The sequence below is a fragment of the Alosa alosa genome, chromosome 5 (assembly GCF_017589495.1).
Source record: "Alosa alosa isolate M-15738 ecotype Scorff River chromosome 5, AALO_Geno_1.1, whole genome shotgun sequence".
In the NCBI taxonomy this organism is placed as follows: domain Eukaryota; kingdom Metazoa; phylum Chordata; class Actinopteri; order Clupeiformes; family Clupeidae; genus Alosa; species Alosa alosa.
In genome coordinates this window covers 36,816,787-36,844,315 of record NC_063193.1, presented here as the reverse complement: position 1 = coordinate 36,844,315, position 27,529 = coordinate 36,816,787, and the positions used below count along the sequence as shown (strand labels likewise).

Here is a 27,529-nt window from a genome sequence, read left to right as displayed (position 1 = left end):
TGAATAGATTGTAGAATAGCCAAAGAAGATGTAGCATTGTTATAAAACCTTTAAAATCTCTAAACAATCACAAGTAGGGCAGTTCATCACAGTTCATCCATTGCAACTGGATTGATGAAAGGTCACTTACACCTGTAGGCTACATTGTATTTGGGAAAAGCAAAAGGTATCAGCATAATTTTATTTATGTATTTATTTTTTATGTATTTATAAACAAAAACATCTCTGTCAGTTCCATGCCGTTTTCAACAGCTATCAAAAACAAAGGTCATTTTTGGATGGATGGATTGTGAATGTTTCTTCTTCTACATAAGATTTTAGTCATCTTTAGTTCATGTAATACTTTATTGTCAATGCACAAATTAAGTAACAGTAGTCTGAAACGTTATTGTTATTGCACAAATTAAGTAACAGTAGTCTGAAACGAAATGCTGTTTTACACCTAACCAGTGGTGCAAATAACTGACATGTCCAAATGGGCCTTGATGAAATGCGTCGCTAGACTGTTCATACACATTTTAACGGGACAAAGTTGAAGAGCTTTTGTCCGTTATTGTTCGTGCAAATATAGGCTGATTCATGTTCCCTTGCATTGTGTAACTGAGGTCCATGGCTAGTCTGGCTTTCATCAGAACAAGCTCAATCTTTTAAGAAATAAAAAATAAATAAATGGCAGATCAGGCTGGGTTCACCCAGCCTAGTCCATAGGCACCCGATATTGTTTAATTTTTCGATTGAGATATACACGCTCTGGCTATTCTAAATGCAAAATGCATCAGGGAGTTATGACAAAACTGTAACTAACAAACTAGATCCTAATAGAAAGCTGTTAGCTTCCCTAAGCTACAGGTAGGATTATAAGGTAGGCCTATTTACAACATAAATTGTCAATAGGCTATGCTTTGGCTAGCGACACAAATAAAATCTCCTTTGAAACCAATGGCTTACGCCTTACAGTATCAAGCGGACTTAAACTGCCATATCGTGGCGAAAAGTTGTAATAACATTCACGCAGCTCCATGAGTCAAGGAAAGCTTAATGAAGTAGCCACTTCTAAATGGGACCCACTACACAGTAGCTTAAGGTGTGTTGCTAAAGCAGCCATAATGAAATGAAGGTGTCATTGTTTGGATACTTCACACACACATGCTTTTAATTTCACAGACTACAACTACCAAGCTGGAATCAAAGCACATCGATTCCCCTCACACCCTGCACGACTTAAAACAAAATAAACAGGCGTCTCAGTCTCACGATGTATAGGCAAAACTGTATCAGACCGGGTGTAACGTTGGTAAATCTTCCATTGCACAGAATGATTTTGAAGCACGTGCAATAAATGACAGTCGAAAAGATACAAACAGTGCTGCTATCAATTTGCTTGGTATAACCGCATTTATAGTTTTCTACAAATGCAATCAATCAAATGGGCCTCCATCACTCAACCAACGCTAACGGTAACATTACCTAGGTCCTTATTGACATTACAAGATTAACATACCTGCAGTAAAACCAAGCATGTCCGATAAACATCCTCAGATTTATTTAGGGCTTCAAGAAAAATGGGAATTACACTTCATGTGAACATCGTCCTATCCTTATTAGATGTTAAGCTATGTAAATTACAGTCCTTGTAGGAAGCGCCCATTGTTTTTCCAACCCACTTTAACTTCCAACAAAATTATGTCTCACTGCAACGATGTGCCATCTAGTGGACAAACGGCTACTTATCGCCAATACTGAAAATGATGATGATGATGAATATTTATTTTGGCTTTCTTTTAATCCTACTGAATTTGTATTTATGTATCGGCCGTTCTAATACCGATAGTATGTGGGTGCCTGTGTGTGTGCATGTGTATATGTGTGCACCGCCATTTACAGAGCCAATGAGTGTACAGTCACTAAATGTACACATAACCTAATTTTTTAGACCCCCATGGATGAAATTCTACGAACTTGGCATACCCCCAGACCCCCAGAGGATGCCAGGTCAATCATACACATAAAATTTGGTGCAGTTCTGAACATCTTAACTGAAGATAGGGGCGATTAAAAGCAGAATAATATTGCATTTTCGTTTTTTACCGGGGGTGCAAATCACAAATGAGTGATTATGGGCCAGGTTGATGTGGGCCCTTGAGACCAACATACCATAAAAGATTCTTCATCCTCAGTGCCACGGTTCAGGTAGTTATTTAGGAAAAACTGTTTTTTTTTATGGTTCGGGGGCCCAGCACAGGGGGCGGGGGGGGTGGTCCCCGGGAAGAAATGAAATTTTTCCGTAAAAGTCTAGTGGGGCTACATACCCACCAAATTTCATGTACCCGGTGGTTCGGTGTCCCGGCATCAATGATCAAAATTGAGGAAGTAGATGACGGAAAAATTCTTGAATTGTGTGCATGTGTGCGTGTACAAGTTTATGTTTATGTGTGTGGGTGTGTGTGGGTGTGTGTCTATGTGCGTGCTTGTGTGTTTGCCTCATTATGTGTTTGTGCATGTGCATGCATGCGCATTATTATGTCTACTGTGTGAGTATGTGTCATCATGCATGATTACTGTAAATGTATGTGTGTGCGTGTGTATCTGTTTATGCACATGTGTGCACATGGAATGGGTTAACATGACCCCTGGAGGCAAACATATGGAAAAAAATTCATCCTAGGCCCTACAGTTCTCAAGATATTCACAGAGAACTGTGTCTGTCCCCCTTTCGGGGGTCCAGTCCAGCGAAGATCAAAACGAAAAATGACGGTTCCATGCTATCCATGTGGGTACATGCCCACCAAGTTTCATGTACCCCGGTCTTTCAGTGTCCCGGGAATCCCTTGTTGGTGTATCGTCACTAAATGTACACATAAATTATTTTATTGTAAGGCCCCCCATGAACGAAAATTACACAAAACTTGGCATGCATTCGGAGGGTGTCATAATGATCCTACACTTTTAATTTTGTGCAGTTTTGACCTTGTCAGCCAGAGATATTGTGATGAAAACACCTAATTTTTTGCTTTTTAATTTTTAACTAGGTGGCGCTATACATGAAATAAGTGGTAATGGGATGGGTTGACATGCCCCCCTTAAGACCAACATACATAAAAGGTGGACCTCCTAGGCCCTACGGTTCTCGAGATATTCACAGAAAACTGTCTCCGCCACCTACAGGCCAGTCGGTGTATAGTAACATAAATTAATTTATTGTGTGGCCCCCATATGAACGGAATTCCACAAAACTTGGCGTGCATACAGAGGGTGTCATAATGATCCTACACTTCCAATTTCGTGCAGTTTTGACTATGTTAGGTCACAGATACCTTAAATTACAACACCTCATTTTACTTTTGTGTTTAACTAGGTGGCTATACATGAAATGAGTGGTTATGGAATGGGTTGACATGGCCCCTTGAGATCAACATACAAAAAAAAAGGTCCTCCTAAACCCTACGGTTTTGAGATATTCACAGAAAACTGTGTCTGCCGTACCCTCCTTTCGGGGGTCCAGTCCAGCGGGGGCTACAGATCAAAACGAAAAACGATGGTTCCATGCTATCCATGTGGGGTTACATGCCCACCAAGTTTAAATGTACCCGGTCTTTCAGTGTCCTGGGAATCATTGATGGAAATTTGGGCATGCGAAAAGAAAAATCTGACTAAACCTATATGACGCGCTTATTTCTGCCGGCGGTCATAATTATAAAGATTTGGATTATTTTCTGGGCTCTTATGAGTGTTTTAACAAAAAAAGCCAATAGGCGGAATTTCCTTTTTTTCAAATCAGAGGTCAACTTTGAAGGCCTGTACAGCCACAAAGCTACAAGATCCAACTTGCTATCATACCATTTTATACTCCAGAGATATGTAGCTTTCAGAAAAAAATATAGTGAGAATTACCCCCAAGTGGTAGTGACGACCCCCTGTGGCTCATGGACTAGAGGTCTCAATGTTGCAAGGTTGGTTTCCGCCTGGGGATGCTAGGAGGAGCGGGGAAGTCACCATCATTTAACCATCCAAATGATTTCCATAGGAACAGGTCATTTAACCATCCAAATGGTTTCCATAGTAACATGTCATTTAACCATCCAAATGGTTTCCATAGTAACAGGTCATTTAACCATCCAAATGATTTCTAAACATGTTTATTACGTTGAAATAGTTGCCCTTTAAAACAGGCATGATATCGTTGTTTGTATTTATTACTGCGCAATCACAACCCCTTTACTCTCACTCCCTGCTTCTGTATGTGTGTGTGTGTGTGTGTGTGTGTGTGTGTGTGTGTGTGTGGTCTAACCTGCCAGTCGGGTGTCTTGGCGTAGGACAACGTCTCACTGCTGAGCCAGAAGTAGCGCTTCTTGAAGGCGAAGCGTTTGAGCAGCTGCGGACCCTCTGGCTTGTGCTTGTGCAGGAACCCCTCCTTCACCGTCACACACGGCAGGAACATCACTCTCTGGGACACCTCTGCTACTGACACAGGGGGAGAGGGAGAGAGCAGGAAAGAGAGAGGGGATAGAGAGAGAGAGAGGGAGGGAGGGAGAGAGAGGGGGAACATTTTCCCCTGTTAACCCATTTTTACCTTATAGTAGTAATGGAGAATGGACACAAGGGGGAGCTCTAAAGCAACTTCAGTTACAACTGAGTGGTATTTCTCCATTACTTTATTACATTATCAGGACACTGAGTGTGTGTGTGTGTGTGTGTGTGTGTGTGTGTGTGTTTGTGTTTTGGGGTGGGGGGGTGGGGTGTGCACACCTGTATGGGTGTGTGTGTGTGTGTCAGGCTTGTGCAAAATTCAGAATTTATTTGAGATTGACTCAATTCTTGAATTTTAATTGACGTAAAAATTCAAAAAATTCAAAAAAATTCAAGTTAAAAGGAATGAAAGGAAGTAGAACTGAAAATGAAATTCAAAGACATGAAAATTCATATACATAATTTAAGGGTAGTGTTTAACAATAAATCTTCACAGTATATGTCAGCTATGATTGCATCAAACACACAACTTATTAGTGATGCACCGATGTGAAAATTGATACCGATAACCGATATTAATATTGCTGTTATGGTCGATACCGATATTTACCGATGTCGATATCTCTGTATAGAAAACACATTTTTATGATAATCAAATGAATCAAATAAATCCAAAACGCATTTTTAAAATAACATTTCAATAGCCTACCTTAGAACACCAGAGGATTACAATATAATATATAATATAATATATCTGTATTATTTGATATCCCCCCTCATGGAGCCCCCCGGTGACATGGGGAAAAAAAAAACATGGGTTAAAAAGGTCCGTTAAATTCTGTCAATAATTGCATAGGCCTTTGATCATAATTGTAGCGCCCGAGCTTAGTTGCATTGTGATGTTCCTGTATGTTGTGTGTGTGTGTGTCAGAGGCGATCAAGCTTTTTAAAAGTGTGGGGGTTGTGGGATAGGAAAATGAAACAATCTGGCCAAATTATAAATAACTCCCTACAGGGACGTTGTAAGTATTTTCTGAGAGGATTGGTGTCCGGGAGTTTCTCCCCGAAAAAAAATGGAAATTCTGATGACTAAACACACCATTTGAATGCAGTTTGGGAGGGACAGAAGAAGCAGCCCCCTCATATGTGTGGCTCATGTGACATGTAGGCCTACATGATCTACCTGCTATCTCTTCACTATTTGACACTACCCTACATGGAGACATATCTCATAATATAAATCAAGAAATCATTTCAGAAATTATGTTTTGTGCATATGGGTTAGCAGGCTACAATAAATTGCCTAATATTACCTATTAAATAAATGTAAAGGACACAGACCTGTAAGCTCAAATTCAAAAACGTTTGAAGTCTACCCAAACATATGCAAAGGGAATATAAATAAATTGTGTTGCATATAGCCAGCTTAATTAATGTCAATTTAAAGATTATGATTAGCAGTTTCTATGCATTTTTCCATTGATTGTTACAGGAAGCCACGTTGTTGTTTAAACTATTGTTGCTTCTAGCCCACGCTACCTACAGTTTCACTTGCTGCAGGGACGACACATTGCATGAGCGATCATAAGCGTTCTATCTCCGATGTAGCCTAGAACTCAAATGTGTCTTGATGCATGCGCTTGTAAGATCAGATCAAATAAGACATTCTAAATGGAACGCGTGTAATTGAGCTGTTCCTTTCCAAGCCGCCTTGGAGACGCATTCGTATGTGTGCTGACTGGGCTATGTCTATATAGTTGATGACACCAAATGAATAAGTATGCTGCAAATGAGCAGACGGTGAAGCACCGGGCATAACTTAATTTCAGACTACGTGGAGCAGTAGTAGGTTAATTGTTGAGGAGGCCCATAGTTTGAGAAAAGCTGCAGATCATAGGCAGAGAAAGCATAATGCTCTCTGAGAACAGTAGCCAAAGGTTTTCCTGCAGAAACAGGTGCCTTGGTGCACGCACCCCGCCACTTTGACTCCCTGCATTAGACAAAACTGTCAGTCAGACAGTGAATTTTGGTTTACTAAATTAGCATGATGCGGTAACAATTATCATTTCAATTTTATCTGAAATCTGCTCCTGCAGACGTTACAGTGCAGACCCAAGCAGCAGCATAGCCTTGAAAGACGACACTTTGAATTTGATCAGAGCCGCTCTGGTTCTTCACCTAAATTGATGTGATTGGCTGGATGACCGCTCAATCAAATCAACAGACCTATTTGTGTCTCTGTGTGAGTTATAGATACATGTTCCAACTCTTTACGGGAGCCGCTTATTTCCATATTTTACTTTCATTTTAATCTGACAAAAGTGTGGGGATAGAATCGGTTCCAGCAAAATTGTGTACGTTATAACAGCCACATCCCCCACGCTTGCTACGCGCCTGGTGTGTGTGTGTGTGTGTGTGTGTGTGTGTGTGTGTGTGTGTGTGTGTGCACATATGTGTGCGTGTGTGTGTGTGTGTGTGTGCTGCGTGTGTGTGTCGCACGCAGGTGTCTCCTCTCCTCCCGTGTCATAGGCTGTAATGTGTCCAGAAAACCCACAAAAACGCAACAGTAAAAAAAAAAAAAAGTTTTGCAGATCTCGCAAAAGTACATTGTTTTTTTTTTTTTTTCATGTTTTTTTTTCCCATGTCACCCGGAGGGCTCCATTAATATCCTGATATAAAAAGAGAGAATACGGAATGTCTGATATTTATGACAGCACACTTTATGCAGATTAACCTAGGCCTACTATTTATATTACAACTCTAACTCTTTAATTCAGCTGTCTGGTTGAAGCCGGGAAATGTTCAGGCCAAAATTCAGGCCCTCACGGACTACAAGCCCGCGCCACAGAGCTGTGAGAGCAACATCCCTCTGCTCAACAACCTGAACCGTTTCTTTGCTCGCTTTGAAGCACAAAACAGCACCTGCCCACAGAAGACCCATCCCCCTCTAAATGAGCAGCCCCTGTGCCTCTCTGCTTTATTGGTGAAGAGAGGACACTTGCTGCTATCAACACCCATAAGGCAGCTGGCCCAGACAACATCCCAGGTCGTGCGCTGAAGGACTGTGCTGAGGAGTTTAAAGATGTCTTCACAGACATCTTTAACACTTCCCTGAAGCAAGCCATCGTCCCATCATGTTTCAAAGCTGCCACCATCATATATATATTACATTTACACAGACTTTGACTTTGACTTTTTACATTGAGGGATTTCAGTGTTACCATGGTTACCCTTCCACGTGACATGACATGACTTACGGTTGTCGTGGTCGACGTCTATGAGCTTGTCCAGGAAGTCTTTGACAGACGCCACGCTGCTAAAGATCATGGGATGCAGAGGGGCCATCCACTGCTCCTTCCCGTGACCCAGCTGTAGACCCAGATTACCCACACTCTGCACAGCCTGCACACACACACACACACACACACACACACATCACCCACATACAGCCAGGTTATCCCACCCACACTCTGCACAGCCTGCACACACACACACACAGTCATATCAGATCACCCACACTCTGCACAGCCTGCACACACACACACACACACACAGTCATACCAGGTTACCCACACTCTGCACAGCCTGCACACACACACACACAGTCATATCAGATCACCCACACTCTGCACAGCCTGCACACACACACACACACACACACACAGTCATACCAGGTTACCCACACTCTGCACAGCCTGCACACACACACACACACACACACACACACACACACACACACATACCACACACACACACACAGTTACCCCCACACTCTGCACAGCCTGCACACACACACACACAGTCATATCAGATCACCCACACTCTGCACAGCCTGCACACACACACACACACACACACACACACACACAAAACAGTCATACCAGGTTACCCACACTCTGCACAGCCTGCACACACACACACATACCAGATTACACACTCTGCATAGCCTCACACCAGTCATTTACCCACACACTCTGCACAGCCTGCACACACACACACACACACACACACACACACACACACAGTCATACCAGGGTACCCACATTCTGCACAGCCTGCACACACACACACACACACACACACACACAAACACACACACACACACACACACACATACCAGGTTACCCACACTCTGCACAGCCTGCACACACACACACACACACACACACACACACACACACACATAGTCATATCAGATCACCCACACTCTGCACAGCCTGCACACACACAGTCATACCAGATTAGTAAGTATGTGGTATATTAGGTATTTTGCCAGCTAATTTAGATTTAGTAATTACGAGGTATTTACGTAAGTTTTGGTATATTAGGTCATTACCACAGGTAACATGAGGGTAAGTACAGAGAAACTACATGTGAAATACTAAGAAACACCTAAACTATTACCAATACATTAATTACACAGCATTATTGGATAATTACTACAGGTAAGTACAGAGAAACTACATGTGAAATACTAAGAAACACCTAAACTATTACCAATACATTAATTACACAGCATTATTGGATAATTACTACAGGTAAGTACAGAGAAACTACATGTGAAATACTAAGAAACACCTAAACTATTACCAATACATTAATTACACAGCATTATTGGATAATTACTACAGGTAAGTACAGAGAAACTACATGTGAAATACTAAGAAAACACCTAAACTATTACCAATACATTAATTACACAGCATTATTGGATAATTACTACAGGTAAGTACAGAGAAACTACATGTGAAATACTAAAACACCTAAACTATTACCAATACATTAATTACACAGCATTATTGGATAATTACTAACGTAAGTAGAGAAACAGAAACAAATACCAAGAAAAACGCCCACTAACCCATTTACTAATGTCCACTATTCCCCATTTACTAACGTCCACTATTCCCCATTTACTAACGTCCACTATTACCCATTTACTAACGTCCACTATTCCCCATTTACTACTTATTTATTAAGAACCATGTCGTTTTGAGCGGTTTAATGAAATGTATTACAACTTGCCGGTTCGAACCCGACCAGTAGGCACGGCTGAAGTGCACTTGAGCAAGGGCACCTAACCCCTCACTGCTCCCCCAGCCGTAGTAGCAGGCAGCTCACTGCGCCGATTAGTGTGTGTGCTTCACCTCACTGTGTGTTCACTGTGTGCTGAGTGTGTTTCACTAATTCACGGATTGGGATAAATGCAGAGACCAAATTTTCCTCACGGGATCAAAAGAGTATATATACTTATACTTAAAAGGAGTAATGAGTAAAGCAATCTCATAACACTATTGATTTTACTCATGTAACTAATAACGACGCCAATACTGTACAGTGTACATAGCAAGTAGTTGGCAAATAGATAGGCTATTATTAATGCTGAATATGTATGTGTGTGTGTGTGTATGAATGTGTGTGTGTGTGTGTGTGTGTATGAATGTGTGTGTATGTCGATGTGTATAAATGTGTGTGTGTGTGTGTACTTTTGCCAGCAGCAACAGTGTTCGGCTGGTGCGTGTGTCGGCATGGTGATCTCTCAGGTGGAAGAGTTTGGGGGTGAGGATGGCTGGAGCGAAGAAACGCAGAAAGAAGAAACCACTGATGGACAAATACTTTACATCCTGGATACGGAGAGAAGAAAGGAGAGAGAGAGAGAGAGATACTTTTACATCCTGGATAATGAGAGAAGAAAGGAGAGAGAGAGAGAGAGATACTTTACATCCTGGATAAAGAGAAGAAAGGAGAGAGAGAGAGAAAAAAACAGGGATTGGGTGTCATAATAAAAAGGAGAAAAGAGGAAATATATAGGAGAGAGAAGAAAAGGATTAATGCAGGAAAGATACAGAAACACGCACACACACACACACACACACACACAGTTAGTGCAAAGAGAAGTGGGGACATCCTGGCACAGCCCTACTGGAAACTTCACAGCTAGCTAATACAGCTAATACAGCTAGCTCATACAGCTAGCTAATACAGCTAGCTCATACGGTTAGTAATACAGCTAGCTCATAATGGCTAGCTAATACAGATAATACAGCTAGCTCATCTGGCTAGCCAATACAGCTAATCTGACTAGCAAATACAGCTAGAATATCACGGCTAATACAGCTAGCAATACTTCCTAGCAAATACAGTTAGCAAATACAGCTACCAAATACCCAGTTTTCACAGCTAGCAAATAAGCCCAGTCATTCAATTGTGTGCCGTCAATATTAAAGCGCTATACTCTGGGGGCATGTCCGTGAGCTTCCATTTACATGTCCACAGAGTGTAGCACTGTACCTGCCTGGCTCCAAAATTATTTTTTAATTTACATTTTACAAAGCGTCAAACTTTTCCAGAATTTGGGTTGTAACATGTAAACGTGAGTACACATAAACATGTTACATGCAAATGGTCAAATGAATATGTGTTGCTTAGCAACGCCTGATGCAAATGGACAAATTAATGTGTACGAATAGTCTTTTGGTTCAACTTGGTACAGTATTTGTTGCTTGGCAACGCCTGATGCTGAAAACTGGAGCTATTTTTGGCGTTGGATAATGAATAGAAAAGCTCTAATATTATAGAATATAATATTATATATATAATAATCTCTAAAATATGTGTCTTCAAATTCAAATAATCAGAACTTAATAATCACAACTCTTACTTACCATAACAGCAGGTAAGAGAAATACACACACACACACACACACAAACAATCACACTATATGGTGTCTTCAAATTCAATTAATCAGAAGTTAATAATCACAACTCTTACTTACCACAACAGCAGGTAAGACACACACACACACCCTGGTGCTGTGATTGGGGAACTGCTCCTCCACCCTCTTGTGTAGCTGTTTGAACACCACCCTCTCATGACCCGGGGGGACAGTGTGGCTCCGACCCCACAATGGCGTCCATGATGGAGCTGAGGTACCCCTGCAGTAGCCCCACACTGCTCTCCCTTACCTCCGCCTCCGACACCGCACCCTTAAACGATATCGCCCTGACACACACACACACACACATACACACACACAGACACACACACACATTATGGAGCTGAGGGGTACCCCTGCAGTAGCCCCACACTGCTCTCCCTCACCTCCGCCGACACCGCACCCCGAGATACGCCTGGGAGGGATATGAGAGATGACTACATACAGACACACAACCACAGCCCCCTGCCCCCACACACACACACACACACTCACAGACAGACACAAGCACACACACACACACACAACCCCCGACACACACATGCACACTCACTCTGTACCGCCATACATATATACATGCACTTCAAAGCAGTAAATGTCTAAAGTGCTAATATTGTTGTAATATGTGAGTGTGTGTATATGTGTATGTATATGTGTGGGTGTGTGTATATATGTATATGTGTGTGTGTGTGTGTATATATTAGGGGTGTAAAGATTAACCAATAATGCATCGGGTATCCGCTTTTAACGGTGTAAGATCCGCTACATCGATATGTTAAGCCCCGTGTCCGAAAAAAACTGAAATGAACCGGTCGTTATATCGATTTACTTATTCTGAATCCGTTCCACAACCTTTTTCTGCTCACTCAGACTCTAATTTACGTTGCATGCAGCGCGTTCATCCCACTTCTGTTTTGAAACTACATTGGCGCAGTTTTGTGGGTAATGAAGTTCGTTTTTGGGCTACACTCATTGCCCAAAGTTGTCAGGACTTCATTACCCATACATCTACTACAACTTAAGCATTGACAACTTGCACTCGGTCGTTTCTTTGACAGTTTTACTCTTTTGTTTTTCAAAATCCAGCGTGAAATTAAACACTTACTATAGCATTCCTAAACGGCAGCGATAGTCTGTAGAGTAGCCTTACGTTTGATGAAGGGATTTCCTTAATGTTAAAGAATAATTTGGCCCTTGCTGCTAAAACGATGCACAAATTATTATTATTTTGTTCACATTCACTCAGACTTGGAACAAAAATAGGCCCAGTTCATTGATAGGCCTATGTAGGCTAGGCCTATTTTGTTCTTGTAGGCTATCTGAGAAAAGGCCAAGATTGTCTTAAGCACTGTTTTATTTTATTTCGGTATTGTCTTACCTCAACAATAGACTACAGCTCCTTGAAAACAATCAGATATCTATACAGATATCTATAAAGAAGTCTATAAAATATTTTTATGTTGTATTTGGCTGCTGTGTTTGACTGAAATGTAGACTATTATTTTTTTTCATTTCAATACAGTATATGATACAAACCTCAGTTTAGATAATCATATTCACACATTTTTGCCTACCTCATGACCATGATAATTGATAATATAAAATGAATGTGCACCTTAAGCAAATGATAAAAAAATCTTTCAGAATGCTTTCCATTCTTCTTTTTTATTTTTGCAAACATCATTGACATTACAGAAAATGCACACTCGACATGCACATGAATACTACATACGACAAACAGATGTACATTACATAAACACATACTGTAACTTAACAAGACATCACATTGACTTGGCTTCCAAAACATAACACAACATAACATTAATAACAGAAAGGCTAAGGATGATTTATGTCAGGATGATTACAGATATGATTATCAGGGATGAAATTGATGACGGAATGAAAAGAAGGGGGATGGGGGGAGGCGGATGGTAGCTCTGAGAGTGTGAATGAGGTGGTGTTGGGATGGGGGTGGGGATGGGGGTGAGGGGTAGTGAGTATGTGAGGATGTATGTGTGTGTGTGTGTGTGTGTGCATATGTATAAGGCTGGCTTGCTGTTGGGCCAGGAGGAGAGAAGCTGGAACATAGAGAGGGAGGGTTCAGAGGAGAGAGGAGTTGTAATTATTCTATTAATGATAAGTATAATAATAGGAATAACTGATTGCCTGGTTGATTGCCTGACTGATTGCCAACCTGGGCACCCATTAATGGCCACAGTTCCACCCAGCCCCTGCAGTTATACAAACACGAAGCTGACAGAGGGGAGGACCTGCGTGCCACCCATGCGCCCAGGCCCCCAGCATATGCACACATCCCCCACTACCACGACCAACCACACCTCACCCCCAGACCTTCACCCAACCGCCACTCTTGACCTAAATATGTACAGTATGTGAATGGCTAGGTTGAGGGTCTATCTAGAGTGTAGCATTAAAAGAAGTGGGCATGCATGGTGAATATCTGTCAGGATTTCCCCATGCACACCACACTACCCTGTGTAAGATGTATGCCTCCTCAATGTGTGCATTAAAATAAAGTGAGGCATGCAGATAGACACCTGATGAGGCATCTACCTGCACTCCACTCTTACCCTAGCCTGTTTTGTAGTTTTGTTTATGTATGTCACCTAACATGTAGTGCAATTAAAAGAGATATACCCACAGAGATAATAGATAACCCACAGGACCCAACCAATGCCAAAACCACACAGCGACCACCAGGACCGAAGTCTCCCTAGCCATCCAATGGGGCCCGTCAGAATAACGATGGGAGAGGCAGAGAAAAGAGTGAAATTAGTAAAGTTATCAGAGAATGTAAATAAAAGGGGAGGGAAAGACGGGATGCTATTTATATTACTACTACTACTACTACTACTACTACTACTACTACTAATAATAATAACAACAATAATAATATTAGTTCCAGCTACCCTCCTGCCTAGTGTTCGATGATATGTGTATCTGTTGATGAAGTGTGTTATGATGGTGTGGAGATGGAACTCAGGCAAAGAGGGTCAGGACTGTAAGTAGGTGATAAAGGGGTACCAAGGAGAGGTTGTATCCTGAGTATTGATTAAGTTTGTAGTTGATAGGTTTTCTAATGATATATAGTCTGTTAACAAGTTTTTCCAATGAGTGATGTGAGCTTTTTTCTTAGATTTCCAGTTCATGAGGATTGTTTTCTTGGCGATAGTCACTACCAGCAGTGTTTTATTGCAGGAGTTGCTTAAATTGACTGTGGATGTATCACCAAGTATGCATAAGGAAGGGGATGCTGGGATGTGACAGCCAAAGATGGAAGAGAGAGATTTTGTGACACTCACCCAGAAGTGGTTGATTGGAGTGCAATGCCAAACCCGCATGAATGTATGTATCTGGGTTATTTTGTGTGCAGTGAGTGCAAAGATCGAGCCAAACCCCATTTTAGCCAATTTATGTGCAGTGAAGTGGAATCTGTGAAGAACCTTGTATTGTATTAGTTGTAGATTACTATTCTTTGTCATGAGGTAGATGTTTTTGCACATTTTGGTCCAGAAGTCGGCACCAGGAGTAATTCTGAGATAAGTCTGATTCCCATTTGTGATATGGCAGGCCAATTGTTTTTTCTGAACGAGATATAATTTTGTAAATTTGGGAGATTTTTTTTGGGAGAGGGAATATTAAGCAGCTCTGAAGATTGGTGGGGAATGTCAAGGTTAGCTGTCTGGATGTTAATTTTTCCTAGGATAGATGATTTAATTTGCAGGTATTGTAAGAAGTGTTTACTCGATGCCGTGCTTCTGGACCAAAAAAGGGAAAATGAGGCCAGATTATTGTCTTGAAGAATGTGTTGAAGGTGAGTGATGCCCTTTCCCATCCATGTGTGAAAGTTAAGTGTTTTTATTGACAGTGAAATCTGGGTTATTCCAAATCGGGGATGCTAATTGATGGTGCTATAGGTGAATCAGTGATGTGGTAGAATCTCCACCAGGCTGTCAGAGTAGCTGAAATTGTTGGGGCTTTGAAGGATGGATGTTTTTGACCGACTGACTGCAGAAAGGGAGATCTGAGATTTTAATTTCTTTACAGATTGTTTGTTCTAGGTCTAACCAGGTGTTGTCTGAGGGGGGGGGGTGTAGCCATTTGTGGATGAAGTGGAGCTGGTTGGCCAGGGCATAGTGCTGGAAGTGTGGGGCCTCTAGTCCTCCCATTGCTTTTGGTTTTGGAGAGTGGCGAGTTTGATCCTTGGGGTCTTATCTTTCCAGTAGAATTTAGTGATTAATGAATCGAGAGACTTAAACCAGAGGGTGGTGGGCTGGGTTGGAATCATAGAGAATAGATAGTTTATTTTGGGCAGTATTGTCATTTTGATTACTGAGATTCTGCCCATGATGGATAATGGGAGGTTCTTCCAGCGTTGAAGGTCATCATCTATTGAAGTGAGTAGGGAATAATTTAGGCTAAATAAGTCTGACAGCCTGGGGGAGACTTTTATCCTAAGTAAGTGATATAGTTAGTGCAGAGTGGGATAGGTGAAGAGTTGGCTGTCACATCCCAGCTGTTGGGATGTAATGGGAGAACTGCAGATTTATTCCAATTGTTTGAGTATTCAGAAATGTTAGAGAATGTGTCAATGAGTTTGATGGTTTCTTCTACTGATGTTGTGGGGTCTTGAAGAAAGAGAAGAATGTCGTCAGCATAAAGGCTGATTTTGTGATGCATATATGGAGTCTGGACACCTTTGATGAGGGGTTCTGACGGATAGCAGCTGCTAGGGGTTCAATGAAGATTGTAAATAGTGAGGGGAGAGTGGGCACCCTGTCTAGTTCCCCGGTGAAGAGTGAAACTGTGATGTTAGTCCATTGGTGATTACTGTGGCTGAAGGAGAGGTGTATAGAAGTTTAATCCAGTTAATGAACGACTCCCGAAGCCAAGCCTCCTAATGTGGAAAACAGGAAATTCCAGTTCACCCTATCAAAAGCTTTTCTGAGTTGCTATGATGGTATTATCTTGAAAATTTGTAGAGTGATACATTATATTTAACAGTCTGCGGGTGTTGGTGGATGAAATTCTACCTTTAATGAAGCCTGTTTGGTCTGGGTGGATAATGGATGGGGTGACCTCTGCTAATCTGTGTGCTAGCATTTTGCGATTATCTTATTGTCCACATTGAGGAGAGAAATTGGTTGGTAGCTGGATGGCAATGTTGGGTCCTTATTGGGCTTGAGGAGCAGTGAAATTGAGGCTGTGGTGGAACTAGTTGGAAGACGTCCTTTCTGTTTTGAATCATTAATCATTCTGATGAAAAGTGGAGCTAAGATGGTCCAAAATTGTTTGTAGAACTCAGCAGGGAAAAGCCATCGGACCTGGTGCTTTATTATCGGGCATCTGTTTCAGGGCATCAAACAGTTCTTGTTGAGTTATAGGTGATTCTAGGTTTTTTATTTCGGTCTCATTGAGTTGTGGTAATTTGATGCTGTTTAGGAAAGAGTCTATGAATTCCTGGTTGGGGTTTATTTCTGAAGAATATAGTTCATTGTAAAACTGGTAAAAAACATGATTTATTTCTTCAGGTGAGCTGGTTAGCTTCCCTGCTGAGTTCTTTATGACCGGGATTGTTGTTTTTTCTTTGTTATGTTGGATTTGATTTGCTAAGTATTTACCTGATTTATTGCTATGGTGGAAGTTTTCCTGCCTTAGACGGTGAATCATAAATTGAGTGTGTTTATTGAGTATTTCATTGAGTTTGAATTTATGTTTCCTAAGTTTTGCCTGTGTTTCTTCAGTTGGGTTGCTTGCATTGGTTTCTTCTAACTGTTTAATTTTATTGTTGAGTTCTACTTCCTGTTCTTTTTTCCTTCTTTTTTTGTATACTGAATATGAGATGATTCTTCCTCTGAGTACTGCTTTTCCCTGTTTCCCACAGAAGGGAAGGAGATGATTCAGAACGTTCATTCTAGAAAGAATGCCCACTCTCTCCCAATAAAACTGATGAAATTTGGGTCTTGTAAGAGGATGTATTAAAAAAGCGCCATTTGCTAATTGGTCGCTGTTGGTTCGTTATGTTCCATTTAATTGTAACTGGGGCATGATCGCTAATGACTATGGGATGAATTGTTGAATCAGAGATATTTTTCATTATAGAGTTGCTGGTTAGAAAATAATCAATACGGGAAGAGGAGTGGTGGACCCGGAGAGAAAAAAAAGTAGCATTTGGAGTCTGGGTGCTGAAGCCGCCAACAATCGCCAAGGCCAGAATCGGCTCATGAACTGTTTTATTGTTTTTGTGGATTGCCAGATTTGTTTGCTTTTAGAGTGATCAGATTTGTCAATTGTGGGGTCTAACACTGTATTAAAGTCACCTGCAATTATGATGGGACAGCCAGATAGAGTTGAGATGGAGGTGAAGAGGTTCTGAAAAGAAAACTGGGTTGTCTGTATTAGGGCCATAAACATTAACAATTGTTACAGGGGTATTGTGAATTGAGATGTTTATGATGACAAAACGTTCTTCTGGGTCTGTGATGGTGGCGTTATGGATGAATGAGATTCTTTTGTTAATCAGAATGCAAACTCCCCTTTGTTTTGTATTGTAATGAGATGAGAAAATGTGATTGAATTGTTTTGATTTAATGCGGGTGTAGTCTAATTCTGAGAGATGAGTTTCTTGTAGGAGACATATGTCAGCTTTTAAACTATCCAAATGATTTAAGATTTTGATCCTCTTTTTGCCTGAGATCCAATCCCAAGGATGTTCCAGGTCAGGAATGTAAGTGGTACCATGTTGTGATTGTACAGTTATGAAAATGTTTGATAAGGTGGGTTTTGTGTGTGTGAGAGTGTGTGCAGGTGTCAGTTAGATAGGAGAGGGGAAGGGGGTGGAGGAATAGGTATGTAATGTGGTGTGCGAATGAGATGTAAAGGGTAGGGGCTGAGAAGAATATAGAGCATAAAGAGGTAGGAATTTGGTTCTGGAGTGGTGACAGCATGAACATTTCCTGTTTAGCATTGAAAACATACAGATCATAATTTGACTTTAGCCTACAGACATAATAAACAAAACAGACAGGACACACAAGCAAACATGTATAGACAAAACACCATGAATAACATTAAACATTGAGAGAGAGCAAAAGAGAATGGGTGGGTAGGGGAGCAAAAGGAATAAAACATAAGAAGAGAGAAGAGAGAGGTGATCCAAGCATCAGTAGGCAGTGGGTTAGAGAGAGTTGAGGGTGACAATGTTATAATCAAGATGAATGTTGGCATGAGGTATGATGTGCTATAGCCAGGTGGTGATATTGGGGTTGCGATACAGAGTTCCATTGACATACAGTTTATTGACTGACAGTGCTGCTTTCGTTTGCCCTCTTGCCTGAGTTGTTTCATTATGGACAAGAGGGGCTCTTCTTTCCTGTATTACTTGTGGGAATTGGTCGTTTAGTCCAATGAAGTGCCTTTCAGTTATTTTCCTTTTGCTTTTGATGAGTTCTTTGTGTTTGAAGTGTTGAACTTGGCGATAGTGGAAGATTTATTGTCTTTGGAAGTGAGGCGGGTGTACACGGTGGAAGGTAATCTTGACAACTGTTTCTGGCGGTAGTTTGAGAGATGACTGCAAGAATTCTTTAACTGCTTTCTCTGGGTCAGCCGGATGTATCTTTAGAAGTTGGCAGGGGAATCGGAAAAAATGAGGTTATCAGCGCTTGCTGCGGCACCTGGAGGTCTAGGATTGTTTCTTTCATGATCCGATGCTTTCCATTCTTATACTGCATCGAACTGCATCGAATCGCGAATCGAATCGTACTGAATCGTTTTTATGAACATGTATCTTTTCTTGTATCGAATCGTGCCAATGTATCTAGATGTGAATCATTATCATCTTTACATGAGAGATTCACACCCCTAATATATATGTATGTGTGTGTGTGTGTGTGTGTGTATATGTATGTGTGTATACTATGTGTATGTATGTATGTGTGTGTATATGTGTGTATGTATGTGTGTGTGTGTGTGTATATATGTGTGTGCGTGTGTGTGTATATATATATATATATATGTGTGTGTGTATGTGTGTGTGTATATGTACAGTGGGCAGTGCTTCGACTTGGCCAGCTTCACTCGCCCGGTCCGCGTGGGATCCACGCGGTATCAAGCGACTTTAATTTGTATTTTTTTTTCCAGTGAGGCGCTGCAACAACCCAAACAACCGGTAGATGGCTCAAGTGAGCAGGGTGTCTAAATAAAAGAAATGGAGCCTGGAAAACCCTACACAGACTTCACTACAGACTTTAGCAGACTGGTTTAGAAATAATGTAATAGCCAGAAATATGCCTGCCCTGCCCTAATAAAGAAATATTTGGTTAACTGCGAGTGAATCCCGTTTGCAGCCGTAGAGACGCAGGACAAATTAAACATTCTGGTTTTCTCCGAGTGCAACGATGATAGACAGACATCATTTGGACAAAATATAGAGTATTAACCTCCGTTGCTCAGCCAAATGCCTTCCTGTTACGTCCTGTTATCACGGAGTTACAGGCGATAAACGATTTTTGATGGTCACAAGTTTACTTCATTAGGGACTGTTCGTTATTTATTTAAGGGGCTACGGGAGGAGTTTTGGGAGCATTAGTCCAAAAATCGTTGACCCTCCCTCGCCAGCAATACATTTTTTCTATGACCCTCCAAAGTTATTATGAAAAATCACTGTCAACTTTTTCGGGTTTATAAGCCTACTGTATTTTTTAACGTTTTCACATATTTGGCCATAAGCCGTTTATCATAGGCTATCACGAAACCAAACTACAAAGGCGAACACTTTAACAGGGGGAATTAATTGGGCATGAATCATGCTGAACGCTATTTCGCTACCTTAGAATAATAAGGTTCTATCTGCGTTTGAGTAGGTACAACCGGACGATTGAAACGGGGGCCGAATGAAACATTCCGGTTTTCTCCCCGAAAGTGCAACGATGATAGACAGTAATCATTTGGACAAAACATATTTTGTATATTTAGAGCATATTAACCTCCGTTGCTCAGCCAAATGCCTTCCTGTTACGCCCTGGTATCACAGAGTTACAAGCCATAAACAAGCGACCATTTTGATGGTCACAAGTTTACTTCATTAGCGGTTTATTTTTGGATTATTAAATGTGTTTTTGTGTTTTTTAATGAGTGTTTTTCATTTAAAGGTTTGACTTCATGCTTATTCAGTAGAGCATTTAGTGCTCTCCCCAATCCCAGACGTTCACATTGCATGTTTGTTTGTAATGGATGCAACCGCGAGATAGGCTATCGTTTGACAATGAGTTGTTAACAGAACCAAGACATATAGCCCAGCAGCAATCTAGGGACTGATCGTTATTTATTGAAGGGGCCACGAAGAAATTTTGAGTGCTTCAGTTGGAAGTTGCATGACCCTCTCTTGCCTTCTAGAAATTGTTCAATGACCCTCCAACAGAATTGTTAAAAAGACATGACTTTTTCCGTGTTTATCACGTATTTTAACTTTCCCTCTGTCTTGCCGTTTTAATGTTTTCCGTAGAATATCCCATATTTTAATACTCTCATAACAGCCCTGCCATCGGCCTGTCTCTGTGTTGCCCTGTTGCTACCCCTTACCCTTCCAACGAAACAGATGTCTTCAAATCATCGTTTTCCTTGCTTGAAGGCGAACTTAGAGTGATGTTAACCTATTTAAGTTTAACGCGATTGTCGTGAGAGCACGATTCATTGGCTTGCATGTTAGGCCTTATGTCGATGCGCACCTGAGGGCTACTCAGCTGCAAGAGAAATAATTTCCCTGTTTGTATGTTCACTGCAAGTTGGCCTACCATAACTTACCAACTCTGCACTGTAGACTGGCTATTTATATTTTTCTGTGAAATAAGCAAATGTATTTGTTCAACTTTATGAAGCAGAATTACGCATAGGCTACTTGGAACATAATACATTTGACAAAGCACAGATGTATGTTGCTAGTGACAAAATATTAACTTTTCAGTGTTTTACGATGTCTTTGTCATGGGAAGTGTTTTTCCCCATGCATTTATTCTAGGCTACTGTCAGTGACTGCCGTGAGAGAAGCGGGTTCTGTGTTTTAGTTCATGTCAGTGACTGGCCAGCGAGAAGCGGGTCTGTGTTGTGTTCGCGTTCGCGTTAATTTATTTTCATTGGGCATACCGCCGCCGTGCGTCCACAGCTCTTCAGTTCTGACAAAGCCAAAATTACTCCTTTTCAAACAATGAGTGCAGGAAGCGCTTTGTATGGTTGTATTGCTTGGCGGACGGGGATCCCAAGCAGCTTTCAGCCATAAGGCTACTTTGAGAACATTTCAATTCACCCGACACTAATATTCAAAATGTTGAAAACTATTTTGGCATAGCCTATAAAGCAGTTTAATTAATATGGAATGTTAGTTGTAAACAAACGAGCTACTTGGTGAGCCTTGGCCTCACAGATGCGCTTCGTGCCTTAGATGGCAGGAAAAATCTTCACGATAGGCCTATTAACTAACCACCGATTCACGTTGGCTGGGGAAGGGGGGCCATCAGACAATTGTGCCCAGTTAATCCGGCCCTGCCCCCAAAAAATCACACCTTCCCACCTCTGACAGCTTAAAAGAAGTCAAGAGGACTCCTTACTCACAGACCTATATCACAAACCTGCGGTTTTGAAATCCTATGCAGCTACAGGAGGCGTCAATGTGAGGAAGCAATTTTGCATTGTAGGCATAACTAACATGCAATAACGCGCCAACAACAACCAAAACTAGGCTAATCATTGTCAACATGTAAATTAAATGTAAAATTATTGTGAATCAAATTAAAATGTTCTCTTTTGCAAACGTAGGCATAGTAACAGAATAATTTAATAAATGTTACAAAGATACTACATCAATCCATTATGTTTCATTAGGCTACTAGGCTATTTGTTTTGCCTTGATTCATTTAGGCTAGGCCTTTTTATTCAGGGGTCAGATTCACAAAAAGAATTTTAAGGCTAAAAGTAGCTCCTAACTGGCGAATTTAGGAGCAACTCCTAAAAAGTGTCACTCCTAATTTTAGGACTCCTAATTTTTTCACAAAAGTAATTCACAAAGCATTTTAGACCTAAAAGTAGCACCTAAGTCTGGGACAGCTTAAGTCGAGAGGACTCCTAACTCACTAAGACCTATTCATAAACAGCTTTTTGTGGCATTTCACGTTGCAATGTTTTTGAAATCGTGGCTTATCGCTAACAGAAGCTTCCAATCGTGAGGAACAATTTTGCATTCATAAAGGGATGCAATAACGCATCACCAACAACAACCAAAACTACTCATTGTTAACATGTAAATGAAATGTAGCGTTTCATTGTGAATCAAATTAAAATGTTCTCCTCTTTGCAAAGCGTGGCCTAGGGATATGGTGACAGATTAATTTAATAATGTTGCAAAAGGTAGGCTACTGCATCAATCCATAGGCCTATGTTTCATTAGGCTACTAAGCTATTTGTTTTGCCTTACTCTTTATTCATTTAGGCTAGGCCTTTTATTCAGTTATTAATCATCTTCGTCAAAGTCAAAGTCAAAGTCAGCTTTATTGTCAATTTCTTCACATGTTCCCAGACATACAAAGAGATCAAATTACGTTTCTCACTATCCCACGGTGAAGACAAGACATATTTGACCAATTTTTAAGTCCACAGACAAACATAACATTCAAGTAAACAGAAAGTAAGTAAATAAGTAAAAATAAGGGGCACATATAATAATAATGAAAAAATAAGAGCAGCAAAATTTTGTTGAAAATTGTGCATAGACAGTCAATAAAATACTAGTGCAAATACTGTAAAATACTATAAAATACTGTTTGACCTAAGTAATAAAGAAAGTGGCATAGTGGTGCAAGTTATGTAAGAGCAGCAGAAGTGTTGTGTTTTCAGGACAACAACACCAAGTTGTAAAGTGTACAAGTGTGCAAGTGTTCAAGTGTGCAGGTGGAGTAGTGCAGGCGCCATTGTGGGTCCAGTGTCCAGGATGTTATGTAGCTGAGGGGTGGAGGGGAGAGGAGGGAGAGTTCAGCATCCTTACAGCTTGGTGTATGAAGCTGTTGGTGAGTCTGGTAGTGCTTGGGGCGCAGGCTTCTGTACCTCTTCCCAGAGGGCAGTAGATCAAACAGATTGTGGCCGGGGTGACTTGCATCACTCACAATTTTGGTAGCCTTGGCGGTGAGGTGGGTGGTGTAAATGTCCTTCAGGAGAGTGAAGCACCAATGATCCTTCCAGCTGTGTTCACTATGCAGCAGGGCTTTCCTGTTGTATTCAGTGCAGCTTCCCCCACACAGCGATACAGCTGGAAGGATGCTCTCAATGGTGCCTCGGTAGAATGTGGTCATGATGGCTGGTGGAGCACTTGCTCGCCCTGAGTTTTCGCAGGAAGTACAGGCGCTGAGCTCTCTTGCCAGTGATGCAGTGTTGGTGGTCCAGGAGAGGTCTTCACTGATGTGCACCCCCCAGGAATTTGGTGCTGCTCGCTCTCTCCACCACAGCACCGTCGATGGTCAGTGGCAGGTGTTGGGTGTGACCTCTCCGGGAAGTCAACAACAATCTCTTTGTCTTGCTGACATTCAGCAGGAGTTTGTTGTCCCCGCACCAATAGTCAGATGGTGGAACCTCCAACCTGTATTGAGTCTAAATTAAGCCCTTGGTGATGAGACCCACCAGAGTTGTGTCGTCAGCAAATTTCACTATGTGATTGTTGCTGTAGGTTGCAGTGCAGTCATCGTCAGCAGGGTGAAAACAGCGGACTGAGCACGCAGCCTTAGGGGGGCCCCTGTGCTCAGTGTGATGCTGCTTGAGGTATTGTTGCCAACCGCATTACTTGGGGCCTCTGACAGAGGAAGTCCAGTAGCCAGTTGCAGAGGTAGGTACTGAGTCCCAGTTTGTCAAGTTTGCAGATGAGTTGTTGTGGTATTATGGTGTTGAATGCAGAACTGAAGTCTATAAACAGCAATCTCACATATGAGTCTCTTTTTCCAGGTGGGTGAGGGCTGGGTGGAGGCAGAGCAGATTGCATCCTCTGTGGGCCCGGCTTGGCTCGGTATGCAAACTGGAAGGAATCCAGGGTGGGGGAGAATGGCTTTGATATGTGACATGACAAGCCGCTCAAAGCACTTCATGATGATGGGTGTCAGTGCCACAGAGGCGGTAGTCATTGAAGCAGGATGGAGCAGTTTTCTTCGCACAGGTATGATGGTGGCAGCTTTGAAACATGATGGGGCGATGGCTTGCTTCAGGGAAGTGTTAAAGATGTCTGTGAAGACATCCTTAAGCTCCCCGCGCAGTCCTTCAGCGCCGCGACCTGGGATGTTGTCTGGACCTGTTGCCCCTTCTGGTGTTGATAGCAGCAAGTGTCCTCTTCACGCTGTCGGCAGAGAGGCACAGGGGCTGCTCATGTAGAGGGGATGGGTCTTCTGTGGGCAGGTGCTGTTTGTGCTTCCGGCGAGCAAAAGCGGTTCAGGTTGTTGAGCAGAGGATGTTGCTCTCACAGCTCTGTGGCCTGGGCTTGTAGTCCGTGAGGGCCTGAATGCCCTGCCATAGGCTTTGTGAGTTCCTGCTGTCTTTGAAGTGGGTGGTTATCTTGTGAGTGTATTCCTTTTTTGCTTCCTTGATGCCCGCGGGACAGGTTGGCTCTGCGCTGTTTTTCATGCCAGCTTCATCCCCAGCTCTGTAGGCTTTGTCTCTGGCCCCTCAGCAGCCTGAGGACATCCCCCGTCAGCCATGGCTTCCAGTTGGCCCCGAGTGATGATTTCTTTTGTGTGGGTCACATCATCGATGCACTTGGTGATGTAAGAGGTTACAGTGTCTGTATACTCCTCTATGTCTGTCGGTTGTTGTAAGTGGCTGCCTGCAAACATTTCCCAGTCTGTTGTGTCAAAGCAGTCTTGAAGAGCATCGGAGGCTCCCTCAGGCCACACTTTTACCTGCTTTACGAACGGTTTGTTCGCTTTACCCTTTGTCTGTATCACGGGGCATTAGCATAACAGTGATATGGTCTGAAAGTCCAATGTGGGGGAGGGTGGCTTTGTATGCTCCTTTGTGTGTAGTGTAGACCAGGTCCAGGATGTTATCTCCTCTTGTTGGAAAATCAACATGCTGGTGTAGCTTTGGAAGTACAGTTTTTAGATCAGCATGGTTAAAATCTCCAGTGAAGATGGTGAAACCGCCTGGGTGTACCGTCTGTTGTTCACTGACAGCCTGGTACAGTTCACTAAGAGCAGCGTTCTTATGCTGCTGTTGTTGTTGTGGCGGGATGTATGCTGCGACTAGCGTGAATCGCAGTAATTTCCTTGGCAGGTAAAAGGTCGGCACTTTATGATCATAAACTCTGTAGTAGTATGCAAACACTGCTCACCACTGGCAGTGTCCGGCACCATTAAATCACGGATGTAAACACAGATTCCTCCTCCTCGTGATTTACCTCCCTTTTACAATGGCCCTGTCTGCTTTCGATAGCATGCTAGCTGCTCCAGTTGTACAGCAGAGTCGGAATGTTGTCATTTAACCAAGTCTCAGTGAAGACGAGCACACAGCAGTTACTTACTGTCCGGTTCGTTGATCTCAGCAGTCGATGTGATCCATTTTGTTGTCCAGTGATCGCACATTTGCCAGGAGAATGGATGGTATGGCTGGGCGAGTTGGGCTGGCCGCTAGCCTGGCCCGGATGCCTCAGCGCTGCCCCTCTTCTGCTTCCCACACCGCTTCGGCGCTTTCTTTCGGGAGGAGTAGGCGAGTCGGTGTTGTTGCAGGCGGAGTAGTCCGAGTTCCTTTAAGCGTCTCTGTTGCAAAGTCCAGAGCGGCTGCAAAACTTGCTTTTTGCAGATGTCGATTAAAACTGCCTGCTGTACTTGTGATACGGCGTAGTAGGACAGGGCGAACACGTTAGAACTTTGGGACAAACACTTTTAAGCGAACAAAAACACCCGTCGCGGTTGGGACAGAGAGGTAAACAACGTATTATGCAGCGCCGCCATCTTGATGATACTGTATCAGCTTCTCCCAGCATCCTTCCTACTTGTGTCGCGTGCAGCGATTCTCCGACCTGTCACCTGTCAGTCATCATCGAAGAGAGGTGTTTGGAAATTCCCAGCGTTACAATCGTCAGCCAATCAAGGTGGTCACTTCAGTCAAGCTCGTGCATGAGTAATGACGTCATCCATAACCACGCGAAGACTCACCCTAGTTTAGGAGTTGTCTGAAAAGGCTTTGTGAATAACTTTTAAGAAACTCCAATCTAAAAAATCTTTAAGTGGATTTAGGAGTAGCCTACTCCTAGTAGTAAGATAAAAGCCTTTGTGAAAAGCCTACGGACCCAGTTATTCATCATCTTCCGCCCTTGTGTAGCGACGATTCTGAGACCTGTCACCTGTCACTCATCATCGTAAGGGAGGTGTTTGGAATCATGCCAGCGTTACAATCATCAATAATCAAGGTAGTCAATGCCATTACCCAAATTAATGGTTAGAATATTACTGATGATCATTGTTATTTAAGAACATGCAGTGTCGTGGGGTACCAAAACATCTTGCTTCGTAAAAATGCATCATAGCACATTCTGGCGGGTCTGTTATTTACTGTAGGCTCGCCAAACCACATGCCTTTATTTTGGGCAAGCCTGCATTCATTCATTCATTCAACCTTTATTTATTCTTGGAGGTCATTGAGGGAAGCACTCATTTTCAATGAAGCCGAATTACAGAAGCGAAGCAAGCTCCACAAACAAGACAACATTAGAGGCCTTCTGTTGAAGAATTTGATATAAAGCCTCGCTGACAGTAATCCTCCTGCCCCTGATAGGCCTACCACAGCTGTGGATAGTGTGTAATTGTCCCCGCTGACCACCTCACACATTTCTCTAGATTTTGCAACGAACTTACATGACACAATGCCATAAAATATGCCGGTTTTAGGACACAGAATAATGTTTGTAATGATACCAGGTAGGCCAGGTAATGTCGAAGGTGCATGGTGAAGTGAAATTCTTACTTTGGAAAACAAACATTTGCCGATATCATCATACGTCATCAGAATATTGCAACAGATTCTGTGTTCTGGACTGTAGGTAACTTGTTAAGCCAGTGGTTCTCAAACTTTTATTTCATTCCCCACTTTGATCAAGGGGCATGACTGGTGATAGTGGAGATGCGTGTTATCGAGGCTTTTGCAAGTCAGCATCTTGACGGTAGTCTATTAAAAATATAAGTTTTCGATGTCCCAAGCGGGAGAGCCATACTTTATTGTTTTTAGCGATCTCTATGCTACTCACAAAATGTAGGCATGGGGATATGATGATATAGGTTATCCAACTGTCGTGTGTTAAATTATTG

The 27,529-nt window shown here is 42.1% G+C and overlaps 1 protein-coding gene across 1 annotated transcript in view; it reads right to left on the bottom strand.

Moving 5' to 3' along the window:
• Window positions 1-27,529, bottom strand: part of LOC125295326 (rasGAP-activating-like protein 1) — a 108,432-nt gene that overhangs the window by 34,996 nt on the left and 45,907 nt on the right. Inside the window, 6 exon segments of the mRNA XM_048244595.1 lie at window positions 4,289-4,461; window positions 7,725-7,869; window positions 9,954-10,091; window positions 11,274-11,339; window positions 11,341-11,463; window positions 11,592-11,598. Of these exon segments, the coding sequence (XP_048100552.1) occupies window positions 4,289-4,461; window positions 7,725-7,869; window positions 9,954-10,091; window positions 11,274-11,339; window positions 11,341-11,463; window positions 11,592-11,598 (652 nt within the window).